At 38.4% G+C, this 21543-nt stretch overlaps 1 protein-coding gene and 1 pseudogene across 1 annotated transcript; one reads left to right on the forward strand and one right to left on the reverse strand.

Moving 5' to 3' along the window:
* Positions 1 to 1778: 1778 nt before the first annotated feature.
* On the reverse strand, positions 1779 to 14680 carry LOC118829729 (olfactory receptor 11G2-like; the record flags this gene model as incomplete). Its single annotated transcript, XM_036736630.1, has 3 exons — positions 14671 to 14680; positions 9285 to 10216; positions 1779 to 1799 (listed from the first exon to the last, which is right to left on the reverse strand). Coding segments are annotated over exons 1-3 (963 nt in total), but the record flags the coding sequence as incomplete, so codon positions are not given.
* A 3428-nt stretch (positions 14681 to 18108) lies between these two features.
* On the forward strand, positions 18109 to 18997 carry LOC118829730 (annotated as a pseudogene).
* Positions 18998 to 21543: the final 2546 nt, after the last annotated feature.

Here is a 21543-nt window from a genome sequence, read left to right on the forward strand (position 1 = left end):
CTAGGAGTTTTCTTTATGGGATCTTTTTGAGGAGGCGATCTGTGGATTCTTTCAATTTCTATTTTACCCTCTGGCTCTAGAATATCAGGGCAGTTCTCCTCAATAATTTCTTGAAAGATGATATCTAGGCTCTTTTTTTGATCATGGCTTTCAGGTAGTCCAATAATTTTTAAATTATCTCTCCTGGATCTATTTTCCAGGTCGGCGATTTTTCCAATGAGATATTTCACATTGTCTTCCACTTTTTCATTCCTTTGGTTCTGTTTTATAATATCTTTATTTCTCATCAAGTCACTAGCTTCCACTTGCTCCAATCTAATTTTTAAGCTAGTATTTTCTTCATTGGTCTTTTGGACCTCCTTTTCCATTTGGGTAATTCTGCTTTTCAAGACATTCTTCTCCTCATTGGCTTTTTGGAGCTCATTTGCCATTTGAGTTAGTCTATTTTTTAAGATATTGTTTTCTTCAATATTTTTTCAGTATTTTTGGGGTCTCCTTTAGCAAGTCATTGACTTGTTTTTCATGGTTTTCTTGCATCACTCTCATTTTTCTTCCCAATTTTTCCTCTATTTCTCTAAATTGCTTTTCCAACTCCTTTTTGAGCTCTTCCATGGCCTGAGACCAGTTCATATTTTTCTTGGAAGCCTTTGGTGTAGGCTCTTCAACTTTGTTGACTTCTTCAGGCTGTATGTTTTGGTCTTCTTTGTCACCAAAGAAAGATTCCAAAGTCTGAGACTGAATCTGAGGGCATTTTCACTGCCTGGCCATGTTCCCAGCCAACTTTCTTGCCCCTTGAGTTTTTCGTCAGGGTATGAATGCTTGTAGAGCAAAGAGTACTTTGTTCCAAGCTTGAGGGGATGCACCATTGATTTCAGAGCTATTTCTATACAGCCAACTCTGCCACACCAGCACTCCTCCTTCCTCAAGAACCACCAACCAGGGCCTAATGCAGATCTTCAGCAGGCTCTGCACTCCTGCTCTGATCTGCCACTTAATTCCTCCCACCAGGTGGGCCTGGGGCCGGAAGTAACTGCAGCTGTAGTTCTGTAGCTTCACAACCCCTGCTGCCCCTGGGGCACTGGCCAAAACATGAACTCTGTTCCCTGCAGCTTTTCCCACTAACCTTCTCTGTTGTCTTTGTGTGGGTTGAGAAGTCTGGTGACTGCCATAGCTCACTGATTCAGGGTGCTAGGGCCTGTTACCCCCAGCTCCCTGTCTGGTTGGTCCTGCTGCTGCCCACACTGAGCTCTGCTCCCCTCTGCTCCATGCATGATAGACCTCATCCAGTGACCATCCAGGCTGTCCTGAGCTGGATCCCTGCTTCCCTCTGCTATTTTGTGGGTTCTGCAATTCTAGAATTTGTTCAGAGCCATTTTTATAGGTTTTTGGAGGGACCTGGTGGGGAGCTCACACAAGTCCCTGCTCTCCAGCAGCCATCTTGGTTCCACCCCCTCCTGGACCTCCTTTTCCATTTGACTAATTCTGCCTTTCAAGGCATTCTTCTCTTCATTGGCTTTTTGGAGCTCTTTTGACATTTGGTTTAGTCTATTCTTTAAGGTGTTATTTTCTTCAGTATTCTTTTGTGTCTCCTTTAGCAAGTTGTTGACTTGTTTTTCATGGTTTCCTTGCATCTCTCATTTCTCTTCACAATTTTTCCTCTACTTCTTTTACTTGATTTTCCAAATCCTTTTTGAGTTCTTCTATGGCCTGAGACCAATTCATATTTTTCTTGGAGGCTTTTGATGTAGGGTCTTTGACTTTGTTGACTTCTGGCTGTATGTTTTGATCTTCTTTGTTACCTAAAAAGGAATCTAGAGTTTGAGTTTGAATCTGAGTTTGAATCTGAGTTCGTTTTCACTGCCTGTTTATGTTCGAGCCAACTACTTGACTCTTGACCTTCTTGTCAGGGTATGATTGATTGTAGAGTAGAGAGTACTTTGTCCCAAACTTTAGGGCCCGAGCACTGGTGTTTTCAGGGCTACTTCTACTCCACTGTCAACCCCAGGCTCTGTCACAGCAGTGCTCCTCCTCCTCCAAGAATGGATAACCAGGACCACAGTCCAGATCCAAGCAGGGTGCAGCAAGAGAACCTTCCTTTCTGCCCACAAAACACTCCTTGCACTCCCACTCTGATGTGCTGCTAGATTCCTCCCAGTGTGTGAGGCTGGGACTTGGGAAGCAGGTGACACTGGAGCTTTGGAAGCAGCCTCAGGAGCTTCCTGCTGTTGCCACCACCACAGCTGCAGGTGGCCAGACCAGGCTCAACCCGATCCTGCAGTTTCCCACTAACCTGCTCTTTGTTGTTTTTGTGTTCAAAAGTCTGATAACTGCCACAGTTCAATGATTCGTTGCCCTAGGGCCTGTTCTGCCGTCTGACTCCTGGTCTGGTTTATCCTGGCTTGGCCCAAGCTGGGCTGTGCTCTGCTCCCAGCACTGTCAGACCTTTCCCACCTACCATCCACGTTCTCCTGGGCTGGAGACCTGTTTCCCTCTGCTATTTTGAGGGTTCCGCAACTCTAGAATTTGTTCAGAGCCACTTTTTACATGTTTGGAGGGATTTGTGGTAGAGCTTGAGCAAGTCCCTATTTTCCAGCTGCCATCTTGGCTACTCCTCAGTTAAGCTTTTCAGACAATATCTATAAATGTCTATTTTCCCTAGCCAAAGGCTGCACCAGAAGTTCCAGGGTCCTAGGTTGAGAGAAGTACTGTCTCTTAAACTCTTCTTAAAACTCCTTTCTTAATTGCTTCTCTCCTTCAGAATCCATCTTTGAATTAAATGGCATTTAACTTCTACCTAAATTATGGTATAAAACCCACTTTAGTCTTTAAGACTTATCATACTTTTTCCAGGGATGTGTTCTGATGATAAATGTTTAAGAATCAAGTCTTTGGAAAAAAAGTACGTATAACAAACTTTTTATCTTAATTTGTATTAATATTTTCTTCATAATTTTCATAAATCTAAACAATCACTAAAGTAATAATAAATTGATTCTTCATATGTAGTGTTTGCTGATTTCCAATGTGTAAACAGTCTCCCTGAAAGCTGAATATTCATTTATCTTGAGCTGGTTCTAGCTGACCTTACCACAACTCTATCTCTGACTCAGGCAAATATCTCCAGAATACTATTTCCTCAAATAAAAAAGATAGGGACACTAAACTGTTTAATGTCAGCCCAGCAGCCAGAGGCCTCTTGGTCTGAGCAGAGGGAAAGTGGCAGACAACAAGGGAAACAGTACATTGTTATTCATCCTTGGTAATGTACTGCAGCTTATTGTAAGCATCATGAATAGATAACAAAATTGATGCACCCTACAGTATTGACACACTACTGAAGTTCTTTCTAAGGAATGCACAATGTTTTGCTAGAAATATTTCTGTAACCATCTTGATACCAAAACTATTGTAAAGAATGATGACTTTCTGGAAATGGGTAAGTTATGTTCACCTAGCTGCTGGGCATGTGAGGCATAGGGGAAACTCAAATAAACTGTTATAATCTGTAAATTTCAGGTTATCTTAGTTCACAGCTTCAATATGTGACAGAGCCAGGAGGTAGCATGGTAGACCTGCCCTGTGACAATTCTGTTCTGTAATAGTAATACTAGCTTTAAGGTTGACAAGACACTCTACGTTTGTTATGTCATTTTATCTTCACAATAACCCAAGGGAATAGATGCTGTTATTGTGTCTATTTTACAGATAATGAAACTGAGGTAAGCAGAGTCTGAATGACTTGTCCAGAGTTACAAAGTCTGGTAAGTTTTTGAAGCAGAATTTGAAACTCAGGTCTTCTTGATTACAGGTCCAGGGCTTTGTCCACTTAACTATTATTATATAAGAGCAGCATTTAAGTGGGTAATATATACTCCCAACATACAAGATTGAAGCATGTCAGATACACACAGTCTGATAATGTTATTACCTATGAGAAAATTATTACCAATGTGAAATTATTACCTTTGTGAAACAGTGTTAACAGAGAGCCGGCCTAAAAGCCAGAAAAAACCTGGGTCAGGTCCTGCCTTTGACCTATATTGGCTGTGTGATTCTGGGCAAGTCACTTAATTTCTTAGTGCTCTAGTATAGAGGTGTTAAACTCTTGGCAGGCCTCAAGGGACCCATACCCCAATGCACAGGAACCAGATTAAAAAGTAATTGGGAAATGTTTACAAAATAAAATTACGGTACAAAGGAATAATGTTAATTTATGATTTCTAAGGAAACATGGAGCCTGTAGGATCCTTTTATATTTGAATTTGACTCCACTTTTCTTAGTAATTCTGAAGACTCTGTGTTCAAGGAAGGCACCAGACTACACTGATAGAAGGAGTTTCACCATCTGGAATTCTCCACACCCAAGAAAAGAGACCTTCAGTCCCTATCCTTATGCCTATCCCTCAAATGTCATGAAATGACAAATTTGGGCACATGATGGATCTGTCACCCAGACAGACACAACAACAGATTATGGAGCACTGAAATGCAACTAAATTTGGCATAATGAATGTGCCAGGAGTTGGCATGGGACACCTACACTCAGAATCAAGTGTCTTATTTCTAATAATTGGAAGCCAATCACTAATGACCTCCTGAATACCTGCTCACGCCTTTGTACAATTCTTCCTGGCACTAGGCTATCTTCCACATCTTTTATAGCAGCAAAATACAAGATCACAGAAACTTCTTTAAGACTTTTCAAAGAATCACTGAGGACTTTTGTTAGCATCAAGCATGACATGACCTTTACTGATATACCTGGACCTGTTAAGTATGTACATGAGCTAAAGACCTTATGGAATTTCCAACAGGCTTCTGGTAACTTCTGCCAAGTCCTCTTGTTTTTCTGGGTGATGATAATATTGGGTGTCTTTTTATGAAAGAAGACATTAAGTTTCAAAATTATATACAACTTAGAGATATGTTGGAAACACGTCCCATTAAATGCATTATCAAAAGCTATTGTAAGAAATGAGAGCAGACCAATGTGAGAGATTTTACTGAACTTGATGAATGTCCTCCAGAATTTCAGCTTAAGTTTTCTTTTCACTTTTCTTTACAATTCTCTGGATGAAATTTCATGTATTCATATACATAATTACCTATGTTTAAAGTTTTAGAATTTCATAAGACAATATCTGCTGCCAGCAGTTGTGGTGCCAAAATGGCCAGAGATGGCCAAATGACATGGAGATTGAAAAGGAAACACAGACCAGGCAGAAGAGTAAAGAACAGCTCCGTTTATTAAATAGAGGGACAGGGTTCATATACTTTTTTAGGCAAGAAGATCAACAAATTCATGTGGGAGGCATTTGTTATATAGCATGACTTCCTCGTTCTTAGTTTCCCTTTGCATAACTTCCTTTTGCTTTTGTTCCCCTCTTGCCATAAACAATATTGTGTTAAAAGGCCTACAGGTGGTGATTAGCATGTGTTGACATGGGGGTTTTGGAGAGAGCACGTGTATACTGAGGAGGCTTGGAGAGCCTTCATACTAAATGGCATGTGTATGCTGAGGTGGAGTACGGAGAGCCTATGTGCTGATTTATCAGCCCAAGGGCAAGAACAGGACCCAGGGAAAACCTGGCCTGTATCTATATCCCAGAATGGACTTTGTCAGAGCTGGCCCTCTACAAATATCCAGCAAAAATTACATCCAGGAGCTGCTGATTCCCCTATCTGGTGCTCATCATTAGTTTTTAGTATAGCATATTGTTCAACAATGAACCCCATGCAGATAATCAATAAGATGGTCATCTTTGGCAATAGAGATATCATAATCCTCTATCTACTTTTCTTTAGGCTGAGGTGAAAGGTACTATGTAGTAAATAGTTCAAAGGTATTCCTTCCATAATGTTGATGTTCATAGGCCAATTTCAGTTTCAAAGATATGATGACGTTGTGCTGGTGGTAGACAGCCTCGTTAAATATTTTCATTTCCTTCCCATATTCGCTTTCCAAAGTTGACCAAGTCTACATATTAACTCAGAAAATTTTCTGATTCTGGGATCATTCCTATCATACCATTTTTGATTTGCATTCCACATTTTTCTAATACATTTGGACTGCACTAATTATCGTCCTGTAGTGAAGGATTTACCTTTCATTGGACCTTCATTCTGAAGGACAGCATTTCCAAACCAAACCCTGGAATAATGTCTTTTCTTTCTATCAAAGTGACAGCTTCCCTATTTCTTAAAGTGAAAATTTGCTATAATACCTGGGCTCCCTCTGATCCACTGAAAGTTTGGTATTTTTAAAATAAGAACTGTGCCTTCCATTTAGTTTTCTCTTGTGCTTACCTTGGAGAAAGCAGTTTCTGAAGTGTATGACTACCTGAGAGAGTTGCATACTTTCCAAACTGGCTTAAACATGCTCAACAAACAGCCAAAATGTCAATAAAACTGAGTAAACTGGATCTGTTCTGGATCTTCTGTACAACCTCTTCATGAAGGGACCAGTCTGGAACCTGTGGGACTGGGGAGGAGACCTCTTTTCTTTCACTCAAATGGCAGGTTGATTCTGTAGTCTGCTAGTTAAGTCACCTTGCATTCATTCTGTATTTAGAAGTTCTTCTTAAAATTGGCTCTCTTTGATTTCTTAACTACACTCCTAAAACCATTACTTGTTGGCATGAATTGTGGATAGCCAAGAATATGCATACGTGCATATATATAGGTATATGTGTGTGTATACAATATGTTACAAATATGTATAGTGTATATATGAATATATATCCTCAGTATTTATAGAGTACATATATATATATATATGTGTGTGTGTGTGTGTGTGTGTGTGTGTGTATGTATATATGCATACATATACATACACATTATGTCTTTATCTCTCTCTCTCTGTCTTCTCCTTACAAGCTCTGTACATCCTTATTCTCACTCCCACTCTGATGGATAATCCTGGTGCCTTTTCAAGGCTGTATTTCAGAATTTTAAAGGTATTTTCAATGGGTTGAGGGGCCTCTCAAATTATATTGGCTCAAGTCCTCAATCTGATGTGTTCTCAATATTAATAAATAGCGATTACTACCCTAGTTTCATTTAACCGAATAACATTGATTAGCTTTTGCGAAGGGACAGTTGTTGCAAATATGTAGCAAGAATAAAAGTCATGAAAAATTCCACCCTACCCCCTCACCTGGGATTGGAGATCAAACATACTCTGAAATGTTACCTGAGTCCTCCAGAAGGGTGAACCAACACTTAAAGCAGTTGGTATAAAGTGTTTGCCACCCTCCCCACCCCAGCACACCTTCCCCCTTCCCGCTAACTTTACTTCCAAATTTGATATGGCCAATGGATGCTTACTGCTGAGCAATATTTGGCAGGAGACTCTTCAGGGCCTTGGACCCTGTCTCACCTATGTTCGACCTGTAAATTCTAGCATGTAGTTCATCGCCTTGCTATTCTGACCTTTTGGAGCTCACAAGATCATAAATACCTCTAATATGCCTTAATCTGTAATCAGGCAGAATAGACATAGCAAAGGCAGAGGCAACAGCAGGTCTATGAACAGACTAATTTCTTCCCACCAATGACTTATTATAGTCCTTACCTTTTCATCTGAACACAGCCAAGCAGGGAAGGCCAATGAATGCCCATCCCAGTTCTATACCTCAGCACATCTCTCAAATTTCCCTGGTGGTTTCACTTGGACTTTTACCCAGCTCAACAACCAATTATAAGTCTATCTCTTCACCACATAGTTATCAGACTGGAAACCAGTCATGTAGGGTCTGTTTATGCAACAAAGTCCTAGTAAGGTTTGCATTAACTGTATTTGCTATACCTTCTCATAAGGGTTGGGTTTGTCCCGTCCTCATTATGCACTCACAAAGCATAAGCATACATCTATATATGTAACTCCCTCTATTTGTATAATATCTATTTCTATCTCCATTTTTCTCTAATCATCATCTGCATCAATATCTATTTATCATCTCTCTGCATGAAATGCATGTATATAACCCAGGATAGCTTTGTTTTATGGGAATTACTTATAGGGTAACGCTATGAATTGACTGGAGTTAGGATAAGGGATTCCATCCATGACATGCATATACTGATATCGAAATAAAAATCATAGATCATATCTCAGCAAGCCACAGCCTAGTGGTAAGAAAAAACCATATTAGGGATGGGAACAACTTACAAGAGAACAGCTTCATTAATAAAGTTGTGTCAGTTAGGTTCGGGGGATAAGTTAATATATAAACAAAATATTATTTTGTAATTTTGCAATTAATTGAGAAGAATGAATGAAATGACAGAAATTTACTCATTGAAAAATTCTTACAGTTTGTCTTTGTAACAACAGATATTTCACAACAAACAAATCCTTCTTTCAATTCTTTACAAAATATACTTTCTGAAAACACATACACACAATTGTTAATTGGTTTATTAGCCAAAAGGAGGGATATGTCCTTTGCTGATGATAGTATGAGACTTGAAAATAAAACAACCTCTTGTAATTGACTAGGTTTTTATTTTTTCTCCATGTTGATTTCATTTACATTAGTGTGATGAAGGGTAATATGGTTCTTTTTAAATGTCAACTTCTAAGTAAAACATGGGAAGAAATGTGGGAAGGCAGTGTGATGCAGAAAGAGCAATGGATTTGAAGTTTGAATTTGAAGTCATGGGACATGAGTTTGAATTATGGCTTTACCTATTTTTATACAAGTGACTTACTCTCTTTGGTCCCAGTTTACATATCTGTAAAATGAGCGAGCTGGACCTCTCAGGTTTCTTCCAACTCTACATCTATGCTTCTGTCACATACATTGAGTTATATGAACTACAATTAAAAATAGATGTGGAGATGGATGGTGACAAATTATTCTCTAAAGAAAAAGAAATTCATTATGATTTCATTATTTTCATAAGTATTCAAAGAAATAGGATTTTTCCATTTTGTCTATAGAAAGAGTCTAACATGAATAAAAAGGGAGTTTTGCAAATCTTTCCTTTCATTTATTAATGAAGAAAACTTGATAGTTTTTAAAGGAACTCTGTGTTTGGGAAATCTCTCTTTCATTTGAAAGTCTTAAAACTACTGGCAAATAAAAGTTTTGAACTTATAAGTATTGACAATGTGAAGAAAGCTGAAGGACTTCACAGGTCAGTGATGTTGAATAACAGGATGACCAATTTTCTTATTTGTACTAGTTATTCTTGGGTCTTCACCTTTGGAGAATGCTAAATGTCTAGCTAGATCTCAAAGGTTATTTTTAACAAAGACTTTCATTCGCATGTCCTAGCACTTTCCTCAGGGCATCCTTCATCTCCTTATTCCTAAGGCTATAGATGATGGGGTTCAAGAATGGGGTCACCATAGAATAAAACAAGGTCACAATTTTCTGAGTATCTGCTTCATTCTCAGATCTTGGCCTCATATAGATCACCATTGCAGATCCATAGAAGAGGGACACTACAACAACATGGGAACCACAGGTAGAGAAGGCCTTTCTTTTCCCTCTTTCTGAAGGCATTTTCAGCACAGCTTTCAGGACCAGTGTATAGGTCCCTATGATAAAGAAGAAGGGGACAACCAGAATCATAGAACTCAAGAGGGAACAGGTAAATTCCATCATAGGTGCTGGTGTACAGGTGAGTACTAGAATTGGGGATGGGTCACATAGAATGTGGTCAATGATCTTGGGGTCACAAAAAGACAACTGGGAGATGATGATGATGGGAACAGGGAACCAGAGGAAGCCAATTATCCAGCAGTTGACAACCAGTCTGATTCGGAGATGTCTTGTCATGATGATGTGGTAGCGTAGAGGCTGACAGATGGCAAGATACCGATCAAATGCCATAATGGCCAGAAAAAAACATTCTACTGCACCTAAAGAGAAGAATAAATAAAACTGGAGGAAACATCCAGAAAAGGAGATGACCTTGGTCTCAGAGAAGAAGTTGACCAATATATTGGGGATGGTAGTAGTGACATAGCAGATCTCCAGGAAGGAGAAATTGGCCAGTAGTATGTACATGGGGGTATGAATTCGCTGATCCCAGCACACAGCACAAATGATAGATCCATTCCCCAAGAGGGTGAGAATGTAAATTGTCAAGAGCAGCATGAAGAGAAGTTTCTGAGTCTCTCCAGTGCAGGTGAATCCTAGGAGGATGAAACCAGTAACACTATTGGAGCTGTTGTAGGTGTTGGAGGAAGTCCCTTGCCTATAAACTGCACAAAGCATCAAAAGTTATTAGTTGACAATGGACTGGTTATTGGGGAAGGTCTTTGAAAATTTGAACACAGAATCCCTTAATTCTTTGTTGTATTACAACATGGCATTACTTTCCAATTTCTCCTTCTCTCAATCTATTATCCATTTCTTTTGAAATACCCCAGTTGTGTAAACTGTCTTTGGCACCCATATATTTTTTGCAAAGATGACTTGTTACCTAGGAACAGTTTTCACTTTGAAATGTACTGTATTTTCATGCACCAATGTCACTGTCTACAGATCTTCATTTATTAGAAATATCTTTAGGCTGTGAAGCAATGAAGAAGGAGACCTAGCAATGTGCTGGAATCACTGTTTTCTCCAGAGATTTTTTTGGTGCCTATATAACTTACAAATAATTGGTTGACTTGGTCAACTTAGTTAATTCTATGAACAAATCATTCCCATTGTCTATCTGATTGAATTGATACATCATTTCAATTAAAATAATATGGTTAGCACTGGGTAAGGGGTGGTACACAAAGCCAAAGAACCAGATTAATACCCAGCTGACTAAATTGAAATGCTGAGACAGGGACAAGGTGTTGGGATCTGGTTTAGGGATTAAATAATTCTACAGAGACATTTGTAATCTAATTATAGAAACTGATTATATAGTTCTTCCCTAGCAATAGAAATCTTTATTTGCTGTCTTTATTTTCCATTATCTCCTTTTCTAACTCTCTGGGTTAAGTGGCAGCTGTTGTTCAGGAGTTTCTCAGACAGAGGTCTTGGGTTTGCTGCATCACATGGGAAATTAGTGAATAAAAATAAAGTGTAAGAATAATGCAAGTGAGTGAATGAATAAATTGGTGTGCCTATGTATATGTGTTTGTTCATGCATATATGTGTGTGTATACCCATGGGTATGTGGACACAATCCTAATTCAAGACATAGCAGATGAAGTGGCTTCCTGGAAAGATGTCCAAGGTAGTGACAGAGGAATCCAAACTCTTCATTGGCCAATTCAGCTCTTTGGCTGAGAAGTCCTTCTGCAGCTCTGATCTTTCTAAAAAGCAGGAATAGGTAGATGGAGTTTGTCCTGATGCCTAAATAAAGTATTTTAAAGTACTGTAGGCTTATTACATTAATTGAGCAGGAGTATTCTGTAAAAAGAATTTACTTTAGTAAAGCCCAGACAACACTACAATTAGTTGGATTTGGAACTAGTATACTGCCTAGATTCAAATAGGAGGCCTTAATGGTTCCATGTCAGTTTGTAAGGATGTCTACAATGAGTGCTCCAAGGATTTTTGCTCAACCCTATGATTCATAACATCTTTATCAATGGCTTTGGATAAGGGCACAGAAGGCAGGTCTATCAGATTTATAGATTAAGCAAAGTTGGAGGGGATAGCAAATTACTGGATAATAAAGTAAGAATCCAAAAAGATCTTGACAGGTTAGATAATGTGGCTAAATCAAGATAAAATTGAACAGGAATAAGTTACACTCAAGTTCAGAAAGTCAATTTCGCATTTATAAAATGGAGATATTTCATTGGACCTGTGGTGAGGCGGCCATTCCTTCTATCACTATGGATCATATAAAACTGTGCATGAGCAATTTAACTTCTGTTTAATACTTTCAGTTGTCTCTACTCAGAATTATCTTTTACCTAAGCCCTTAGATGCTAAATAATGTTACTTTTTAATTTAACTTTCGATAGTGGAGTGTGTAAGACTGAAAATATTCTAAGAACTTAATGGCTGAATTTCTAATGAGAAAATTTCAGGCATCATGATTGGTGTTTGGGGAGACATGGAGGATTTGCATGGTTCTCTTTAAGGCTCACTTTCTAAGTAGCTATCTACTCTGACCCATGGTAACTTTAGGCGTAGATGACAGCAAAATTTTGGCATTCTCTTTTGAGCGAATGCCTTATGCCTTCTGTACTTCTCATGCCTTTATTTTCCCCAGTATTTTAGAAAAGATGAATGGTTGGAGAAACTAGTTACCAATGTGTTCTTATGTATGTATATAGTGCTGCACACATTTTTAAGGAGACTTCCCAGTTTATGTCCCATTTGCATAGTCAAAAAATGAGGGCTGACATACCCAAATACATCTTTAGAAACCATGTTTACCTGGGCAAAGAGAAAGAGCATATAGGCACAAATTTCTGTGCAATCCTGGTAAAAGATTATCAGGGACCAAATGTGCTGGTTCACTGAGGCTGTGCCAGTCTGTCTTAGCAACTCTTTCACTAGTAAAGTTAATTATAATCTCAGTCACACATCTGTAACTGGAAGTAGTAATAGTGTTGAAGGAGTATCATATTAAATGTCAGAAGACTTGAACCTTGACTATAGAATAAAAACAACAACAGTTATTGACATCCCTATATCACCTATAAAGCATCGCAGACATTGTGCTAAATACTTCACAAATATCATCTCATTTGATCATCACAACAACTCTGGGAAGTAGATACTATTCTAATTCCTATTTTGCAGATGGCAAAACTGAGGCAAACAGAAGTTAAGTGACTTGCCCAGGGTCATACAGCTAGTAAGTGTCTGATGCTGGACTTGAACCAGGGCTTACTATTTCAGGCTCAGCACTCTATCTTCTGTGCTACTTAGCTGTCTATATACATATATATATATATATATATATATATATATATATATATATACATATATATGTATATACATACACACACACACACAAATACACAATACCTATGCTTATAAACAATGCATACCGACATACACATATGTACATACATATTCACATGCACACACATACATAACAATATACGTGTATTCACGTATTTATCTTGTAAATATTGTGCAAGTCTATCAACCTTCCTGGGATTTGACGTGCCCACAGGATGGTGTGGGTGATGGTAGGTCTTTGTGTTAAAAGAAGTTTGCATTTATGAAGAGCTTTAGGTCCAGTTCAGTGAAGTATGTATGTAAATAGTATTGCATATTAGGAAACTCGGAAAGGTTAAGTAATGTTTCTATGATCACACAGCTAAGTTGTTTTGGAGTTTGAACTTGAGACCAAATTTCTTTTAGTTTTAATCCTAGTATGTTTCTACTTTTTTTTTTAATTTATGGCTTTAACAAACATCAGTAAACAAATATTTTAATATAGTAAGATGATTAAGGTTGTATAAAACACAAATTTCTGTATAATTTTTAGAAAAAATTATAAAATTTAACAAGATAGTAATAGAATTGCTCATTGTTTGTGCCTCCACTTTTAAAAGCTTTTTTCCCTGCATTTTCTAATGCTTTACTAATGCTCTTTTCTTTCGAACATTTCCATCACTACCCATTAATTCTTCTTTCCTCTTCTAACAAAAATGCACAGTACAGGAAAGCAGTGCTTTTTCCTGTATCACCTGTTGCCTTGGGGTAAATGATTGCTAAAGTTCTTTTAGCTCTGATTTTATGTGGACAGCTATTCTGTGTCCTTTGAATAGGAGAGAGAGGTGAGTATTGCTATATAAGCCATCAGGTTCTTTGTACCCAGTAAAGACATTCGGCTCCATATAGCATGGCACCTTGCTGCTCTGGATTTTGTCACTGAGACATCAAGTTACAGAAATCAGTCCAGCTTTATTTATGGATAATAATGATGATAATATAATATAATAATTATATTATATAATATAATTACATATATAATGTAATAATATACAATAATATATATATAATAAAATAATATATAATATATAATTATAATAGTAATAATCAGCACTTATGAGGACTTTAAGGTTTTCAAAACACTTTACACCTAGTTTGAATCCAGCTTCAAACGCTTACTAGCTTTGTGACCCTTGGTAAGTCACTTAACCTCTGTTTGTCTCAGCTTCTTCAACTTCAACTTCAATAGTAATAACAGTACTTACGTCACAGGGTCCTTGTGAGGATCAAATGAGATAATATTTGTAAAATGCTTAGCACAGTTCTTGTCACATAGTAGACACTGTATCAATGCTTCTTTCATCCCCCTTCCCATTATAATTTTATCCTTACAAAAACCTTGTGTGGTAGGTGCTATTATTATCCTCATTTTATAGATAAGGAAACTGAGTCTGAGAAAGGTAAAGCCAATAAACACACATTCATTAAATGCTTACATGCCAGGCATTGTGCTAATTGTAGGACTTGTCCAGGGTCTCATAGCTACTTAGTGTTTGAGGCAGGATTCGAACACAGTTCTGCTGATTCCAAGTCCAGCACTCTATTCAGTATGCTACCTAGTTGCCTAATAAGACTTATTGCTGTGAAATGGGACTCAGCTGACATCCAGAAAACATGAAAAAGTGCATCATATGCACATCTTTATTGTACCAATGTCAAATATCCTTCCTTTGTGCAAAGCCATTCAATGAACTCCAAAGCATTTTGAAATAAGGCAAAAGATTGTTTCTGAGAATGCATTGTTACTCACCTGTGCTCATTTTGCATCTGGTCCTCCTGACTTTGCACACAGTTGCTGTCCAGTTGGTTTTCTCCAAATGCAATCTGCAGTGACCAGCGAGAACAGGCAGTTTCCATTTATTTCCAGTAGGTTTTGCAGCAGTCTGTGTGATGCAGGTTAAATAATCTTAAATGAGCCACATCTACATAAACAAGGTTCTTTAAAAAAAACTTGTTTTATTTTATAAAACAAACTAAAATTGGTTGGGTTGAGTTTGGCTCTGAAATCTGTTTATTTTTTTCATACACCACTTTAAACGTTGATAACTTTGAATTGTAACTTCAATAATTTGATATCACACAAAATAGTCTATGCTAGAAAGCCATGCCAGGGCAGAGAAGGAATTTGCCTGAGTTATTCTTTCTTCAATATTAGTCCCTAAAACCACAATAAAGTGCATGTTTGCATATTGATCATTCTGTTGGAATTGTCTAAGGAGTGAGTTCAGAGAACTGGGCAAGATCTGAATTCTCAATTTATTTGGTCTGATTAGTTGTAGAAAGCTTCAGCAAGATGACAATTGCATCATTCACCTGTGTTCTTAGTTGTGAGAAATGGCAATCACACCTGTAAGGGATCAGCTTTATATTTATATATCTGTCTATTTGTCTATCTACTATCTGTCTATCATTCTGCCTGTCTGTCTATCTGTCTATGTATCTATTTATGTATCTATCTGTCTATCTGTCTATCTATCTATCTATCTATCTATCTATCTATCTATCTATCTATCCATCCATCCAGTTACTGCATGGAAACAAGCAAGGTTTAGACCAGGTATTTGTTCATAAGTTATGATTTTTGTTATAAGCATTACATTGCCTACTTTCTTGGGGCAGGGCAGGGAATCCCAAAGCCATGTTTGTTCAAATTCTTTTCTTCTTCCTCCTTAATTTTTACTAAAGAGAATACCTATTGTCTTATTTGATACCCGAGACAAACTAGTGTCCTATCTGGTATCTCTCCTTGTAGAGAAAGTCTGGAGAGATGGAATTGGTGTTAATAACACTCCAAGTTTGCTAGAAGAGAAAGGAATGGATCATAAATACAACCTGGGAGAGTCCAGAAACACAGCTCTTTGAGGGATCAATTTGTTGTCAAAAATGGAGAACAGTGCAAGGGGAAAACTCAGTGCCAGGTATTTCCCTCTCCTCAAGAGCTTGTCTTCTCTGGGGACCTACCCTCTATATGTTATTTTAGAAAGATCTACATAGGCTGCGCAGTGCTTAATGTTGTGATTCCTCTGCTCTGCTTCTCAGAAGTCTTGGGAGACAGAAGAAACACTGATCCTATCAGTATACAGTATACCTCTAGAGACTTTGAGTTTTTTTTCAAGCATAGATTCAAGTGACCTCTAGGGTGACATTAGCTTTGGCAAGCATCATGTCCTCATGGATAATGGAATGGACTAGAAATCAAAAGATTTGAGTGCTTTGTTTTTTGTTTTCTTTCTGAGAAAATGTTCTTTTATGCTTTAAACTGGGACTGTAAGAAAGGCTTTCTTTTAAGTCAGCTTCCCAATCAGTAAACTAGAATAAATATTTGCAACCACTGCCTACCAATCTCTCAGACACAGTATAATCATAAATTCATTGATTGTTGTTTCTTTTATGTACAATAAAAATTTATGTCTGCCAAGTCCCTTAGAACAAAAATTAAGTTCAATGCTTTATCTTAACTGTGTAGAAGCAGCTGGGTTGCATAGTATATAGAGAGGCTGACTTGGATTTAGAAAGACCTAAGTTCAACTTCTGCCTTAAACAAAAGTTGTGTGATCCTGGGCAACTTACTTAACTGGGTTGGGCCTCAGTTTCCTCATCTGTAAAATGAGGACATTAGACTTGATGATTACTTGCTGCTGCTGCTGTTTGTCCTTCATCCTTGAAGAGGACCATGACATCAAGTAGGTGATGCCATGACAAGCAAGTGAACTGGACTTAAGTGAGAGAGGACTGTGTAAAGTCGCCAACCTTACATTCTCCTCCCTGATGGTTTCTAAGTTCTCTTTTAGTTCTAAATCCCTGATGAGAAATATATGCTTTTAAGTACTTGTATTTCCATCCTGGAAATGCTTTATCCTATTGTCCTACCTGTGTTGAAGCTTGTTATCAGAAAGTTGTATCCAGTGTTACCAGTATCTCTTTGAATTGTATTGCATGGCACCTTCCTAGGCCTTTACATTTTCTTTGTTGGGCCTTAATGCTCAAGTAGCTTCCAGTGCACAAACACAACTGAGACAACCATTGAAGGGCTGTTTTTAGCTGAGGAAGAAACATGTAGGACTATCCTGGAGCTGTTTCTTTAGCATCTATGTCACTGCTGTTTCTCTTCTTTGTTGGAGAATGCAATAAACTTCCTTGAGGCTCATTTCCATAGGCCTTTAAATTGTTTTTTTCCTAGGGTTTTAGGCCATTGGCCTCAAAGATTGCTTGATGAGCCAACACTAATGAGAAATCTACTTGAGATGGACTTTAAGCTGAATTTTAAAGGATGCTAAGGAAGTAGAGAGGAAGAAGTAAGGTATGAATATGGAATAGAAAACAGCCAATGTAAAGACATAGTTGGGAGTTGAAGTGTCCTGTGCAAAGAATTTTAAGTATCTCAATGCAAACTAGATTTTAAAATCCATGGAAATGAATAAGGTTCCTAGCCTTCCAAGGCCTCACACACTTCTTTCCAGAACAGCCTGCATCTTTGACTCATCTGCGCAGAAACCTTTTCAAACTGGGAGTTTCCTTCACCCCTGGACTTCTCACATTGGGAGTGCTTTCTCTTTCTGATTGGTTCCTCCTGGAACTTCCATTTTAAAGATGATGCCTATGCTAGCTATGTTTTCATTTCTCTACAGGTTGTACTCCTGACTGCACATTCTCTACAATGTTCTCCACTGCTTGGAAATTTAATTCTTTTTTCCTCCTGTTCAGCTTTACTTTATCTGTTTCCCTCCCCCATTAGAATTTAAGCTCCTTGAAGGTGGGATCCTTCTTTCTCCTTGTATTTGCATTCCTATCACTTTAAACAGTAGTAACCACATAGTAAAACCAGCACAGAGTAAGTGCTTAATAAATATTTTTTGACTTGATTTGACTTGATAACATACCCAAGGTCAATGTGTGTTCCTGGATGCATGAGGTTAGTACAGAGTCTTTCCGTACCTTCTCCTTGAGCAGCTAGTTCTGCATTCGATCTCCTCTTCCCAACATGTTAATAATCTATAGAAGGGAAGTTTTTAAATATGTAGTCTCCAAATGAGGTAGTCACACTAAGGAAATTTCTGAATATCATCTCAGAAACAGGCAAAGGCAAGGCTAAAAGGAAATCTCTCTATCAATTTGGACAGATGCTTGGCAATCTATAGTGGGCATTTCAAAGATTAAAATAGTGACCATGCTTGGATGTCTGGCCATCATGGCACTGTCGACACCTCCTCTAGTAGAGTTAGTAAAGTTACCACCACCATTGCTGGTGAGTATTGTCCAGTTTCCATCTCTCTTTGTATAATAAATCTTAGTTAGAATGGGTTCAACAATCACAGTCTTCCTCCTGTGTCATCACCTCTCCATTTTCCACAGCTTTGCTGCCACTTTCCACGGTTCTCAAACAGATCACTCAAATTATCACCTCCCTCCCTGGCTTCTACAGCCTCAAGATCTCCATTTTGATCTGGACTGAATTAGAAAATCCCTTCCCTCCTTAAGTCAGCCAAGGCAAGGTGGGAGTTTTTGACAGTAATTTTGCTAATGATGAATTTAATATCAGCTTACCTCAGTGCAGAAGAGAGCAATTTGTACCCTTTAGCCAGTGTTACATGCCATTGACCAGATCCGTCCAGAAGACTTGGTCCCTTAATGAGTGGCACTATGAGAGTCTGACAGACTTCAAGAATGCTGAGATGGCTTTTAAGCATGATGAGGCCCTGATGAAGATCTGAGGATGCTTCTATTACATCCTATATTCAATAGAAGGCAATCAATTCTTCTACAGTCACATCATTAAAGATTTTCATTGTGTAGATCTTATAGTTGTCCTCCTTTGAAAGCCTAAAAGAAGCCATTGCCTGGGTTCTACCCTTCTGGAATTAGCTAATTGTCCCTCAGATCAAGGGGAAAAAGCCTTCTGATTGCATCTCACACTTTGTTTTTCATGGTTTTCTCGCATCCTTCTTTGTGGCATTGTCAGACATCTTTAGGGTTTGTCTCAAGAAGATCTAATGGAGCTGAATCTGTCCACTCACATTCCTGTTACGTATGAGTTGGAAAAGAATCTGAAAAAAATCAAACTTGTGGAGAGGCTGTGAACAAAGTCATGGAAGCTTTGGAAACCCAAGAAAAAGTCAAGAAGCAAAACCAGACTGCCCAAACAACCAAGAAGTAACCAGCTTCTTCCCCTTTTTTGCCCCCAACTACATCTCATAGTTTACCTGTTCCACACACTGACCATCTCCTTAGGGATCACAACATATGACTGCAAGTGGGGGACTGATGGATTATCTTCTGATTTCTTTACTATCTCAGGTCAATCCATGTCTCTCCTGTGATCTCTCCCTTCAACCACATTAGCCAAAATGCCTCCTGTTTGTTTTGGCCCAGTGAGGGCATGGTTGAAGGTTAGGAATGAGGACACGGTAAGACTTATCATGACTGCCCACATGTTAATGTCATGAGTCAAAAGAAAAAATTTTTCTAGTTATTCCTATAAGCAAGTCTTGCCAGTAGGGCATCTCTCCCAGGGATTGCAATTATTCCAATAACCAAAGAAATCAAATTTAACCCGGTTGGTAATTTTAAAAAATCACAAATCTTGTTTTGATCATTTTTCCTCCCTGACCCAAAATAAATGGATTTGGTAACTTGGGATTGTCAAAACATTTTGGAGATACCCTGCTTCCCAGCGCGAAGGCCCATCAAGCAGGTTGTGCCCTGAGCTGGACTTAACCACATTCCTTTTTGCTCTGGGTGATGTCACCCTCTGGCAATGTATTGCACCAGTTGTTCATTACCCCTGTTTCCCAGGTATCTGAGAGCCAACATCCATCAAATCTCTGACATGCTCAAAATCCCAGTTCCCTGTACTGTACTCCAATTCCCATCACACAATTCTGGTTCTGTACCCCTTGGGTAATCATGACCCCTAAGATTTAAGTACAATACTGTCCCCAAGAGACTCGAGTGAACAGTGATTCAGGACCTAAAAATGATTACATCATAGTCAAGCCCATTGTGTAAATAAGTATTGCCTTTACCCAGTATGCTAAGCCCTCCTTCTCAGCAGGTGGGGCTTCCTTGAATGCAGATCATTTTCCTTACTTGAATAAATTATACTGCTACTTTGTCTCCTGACACACTTGCTATAGCTTGATTTGCTTGGCTTCAGCCATTTCTAGATTAGAGACTGGTCCAGTGTAGATTGCATTCAAAATTCTATTGGTAGGATTACGGTCCAATATTTACTAAGTTGCATTTACTTTCCCAAAAGTTCCTTTTTCTAGAGTGATTGTTGCTAGTGGTTTTTGAAATTACACTCCCGGGGCAACTAGGCAACACAATGAATAGAGCACCAGCCCTGGAGTCAAGAGGACCTGAGGTCAAATCTGGTCTCAGACACTTGACACTTACTTGTTGTGTGACCATGGGCATGTCAGTTATCCCTGATTGCCACACAAAAACAAAGAAACAAAAAGAAATTAGACTGTCATACCCCACTGAAAAACTCAAGGGTCAAGTTAGTTGGTTGGGAATATGGCCAGGCAGTGAAAACACGCCCAGATTCAGCCTCAGACTTTGGATTCTTTCTTTGGTGACAAAGAAGACCAAAACATACAGCCTAAAGAAGACAACAAAGTCATAGAGCCTACAACAAAAGCCTCCAAGAAAAACATGAACTGGCCCCAGGCCATAGAAGAACTCAAAAAGGATTTGGAAAAGCAAGTTAGAGAAGTAGAGGAAAAATTGGGAAGAGAAATGAGAAGGATGCGAGAAAACCATGAAAAACAAGTCAATGACTTGCTAAAGGAGACCCAAAAAATACTGAAAAATATACTGAAGAAAACAACACCTTAAAAAACAGACTAACTCAAATGGCAAAAGAGCTCCAAAAAGCCAATGAGGAGAAGAATGCCTTGAAAGGCAGAATTAGCCAAATGGAAAAGGAGGTCCAAAAGACCACTGGAGAAAATACTACTTTAAAAATTAGATTGGAGCAAGTGGAAGCTAGTGACTTGATGAGAAATCAGGATATTATTAAACAGAAACAAAGGAATGAAAAAATGGAAGACAATGTGAAATATCTCATCGGAAAAACCACTGACCTGGAAAATAGATCCAGGAGAGATAATTTAAAAATTATTGGACTACCTGAAAGCCATGATCAAAAAAAGAGCCTAGATACCATCTTTCAAGAAATTATCAAGGAGAACTGCCCTGATATTCTAGAGCCACAGGGCAAAATAGAAATTGAAAGAATCCATCGATCGCCTCCTCAAATAGATCCCCAAAAGAAATCTCCTAGGAATATTATCGCCAAATTCCAGAGCTCCCAGATCAAGGAGAAAATACTGCAAGCAGCCAGAAAGAAACAATTTGAGCATTGTGGAAACCCAATCAGAATAATCCAAGATCTGGCAGCTTCTACATTAAGACATCGAAGGGCTTGGAATGCGATATTCCGAAGGTCAATGGAGCTAGGATTAAAACCTAGAATCACCTACCCAGCAAAACTGAGTATCATGTTCCAAGGCAAAATATGGATTTTCAATAAAATAGAGGACTTTCAAGCTTTCTCAGTGAAAAGACCAGAACTGAATAGAAAATTTGACTTTCAAACACAAGAATCAAGAGAAGCATG

The sequence above is a fragment of the Trichosurus vulpecula genome, chromosome 8 (assembly GCF_011100635.1).
Source record: "Trichosurus vulpecula isolate mTriVul1 chromosome 8, mTriVul1.pri, whole genome shotgun sequence".
Taxonomy (NCBI): domain Eukaryota; kingdom Metazoa; phylum Chordata; class Mammalia; order Diprotodontia; family Phalangeridae; genus Trichosurus; species Trichosurus vulpecula.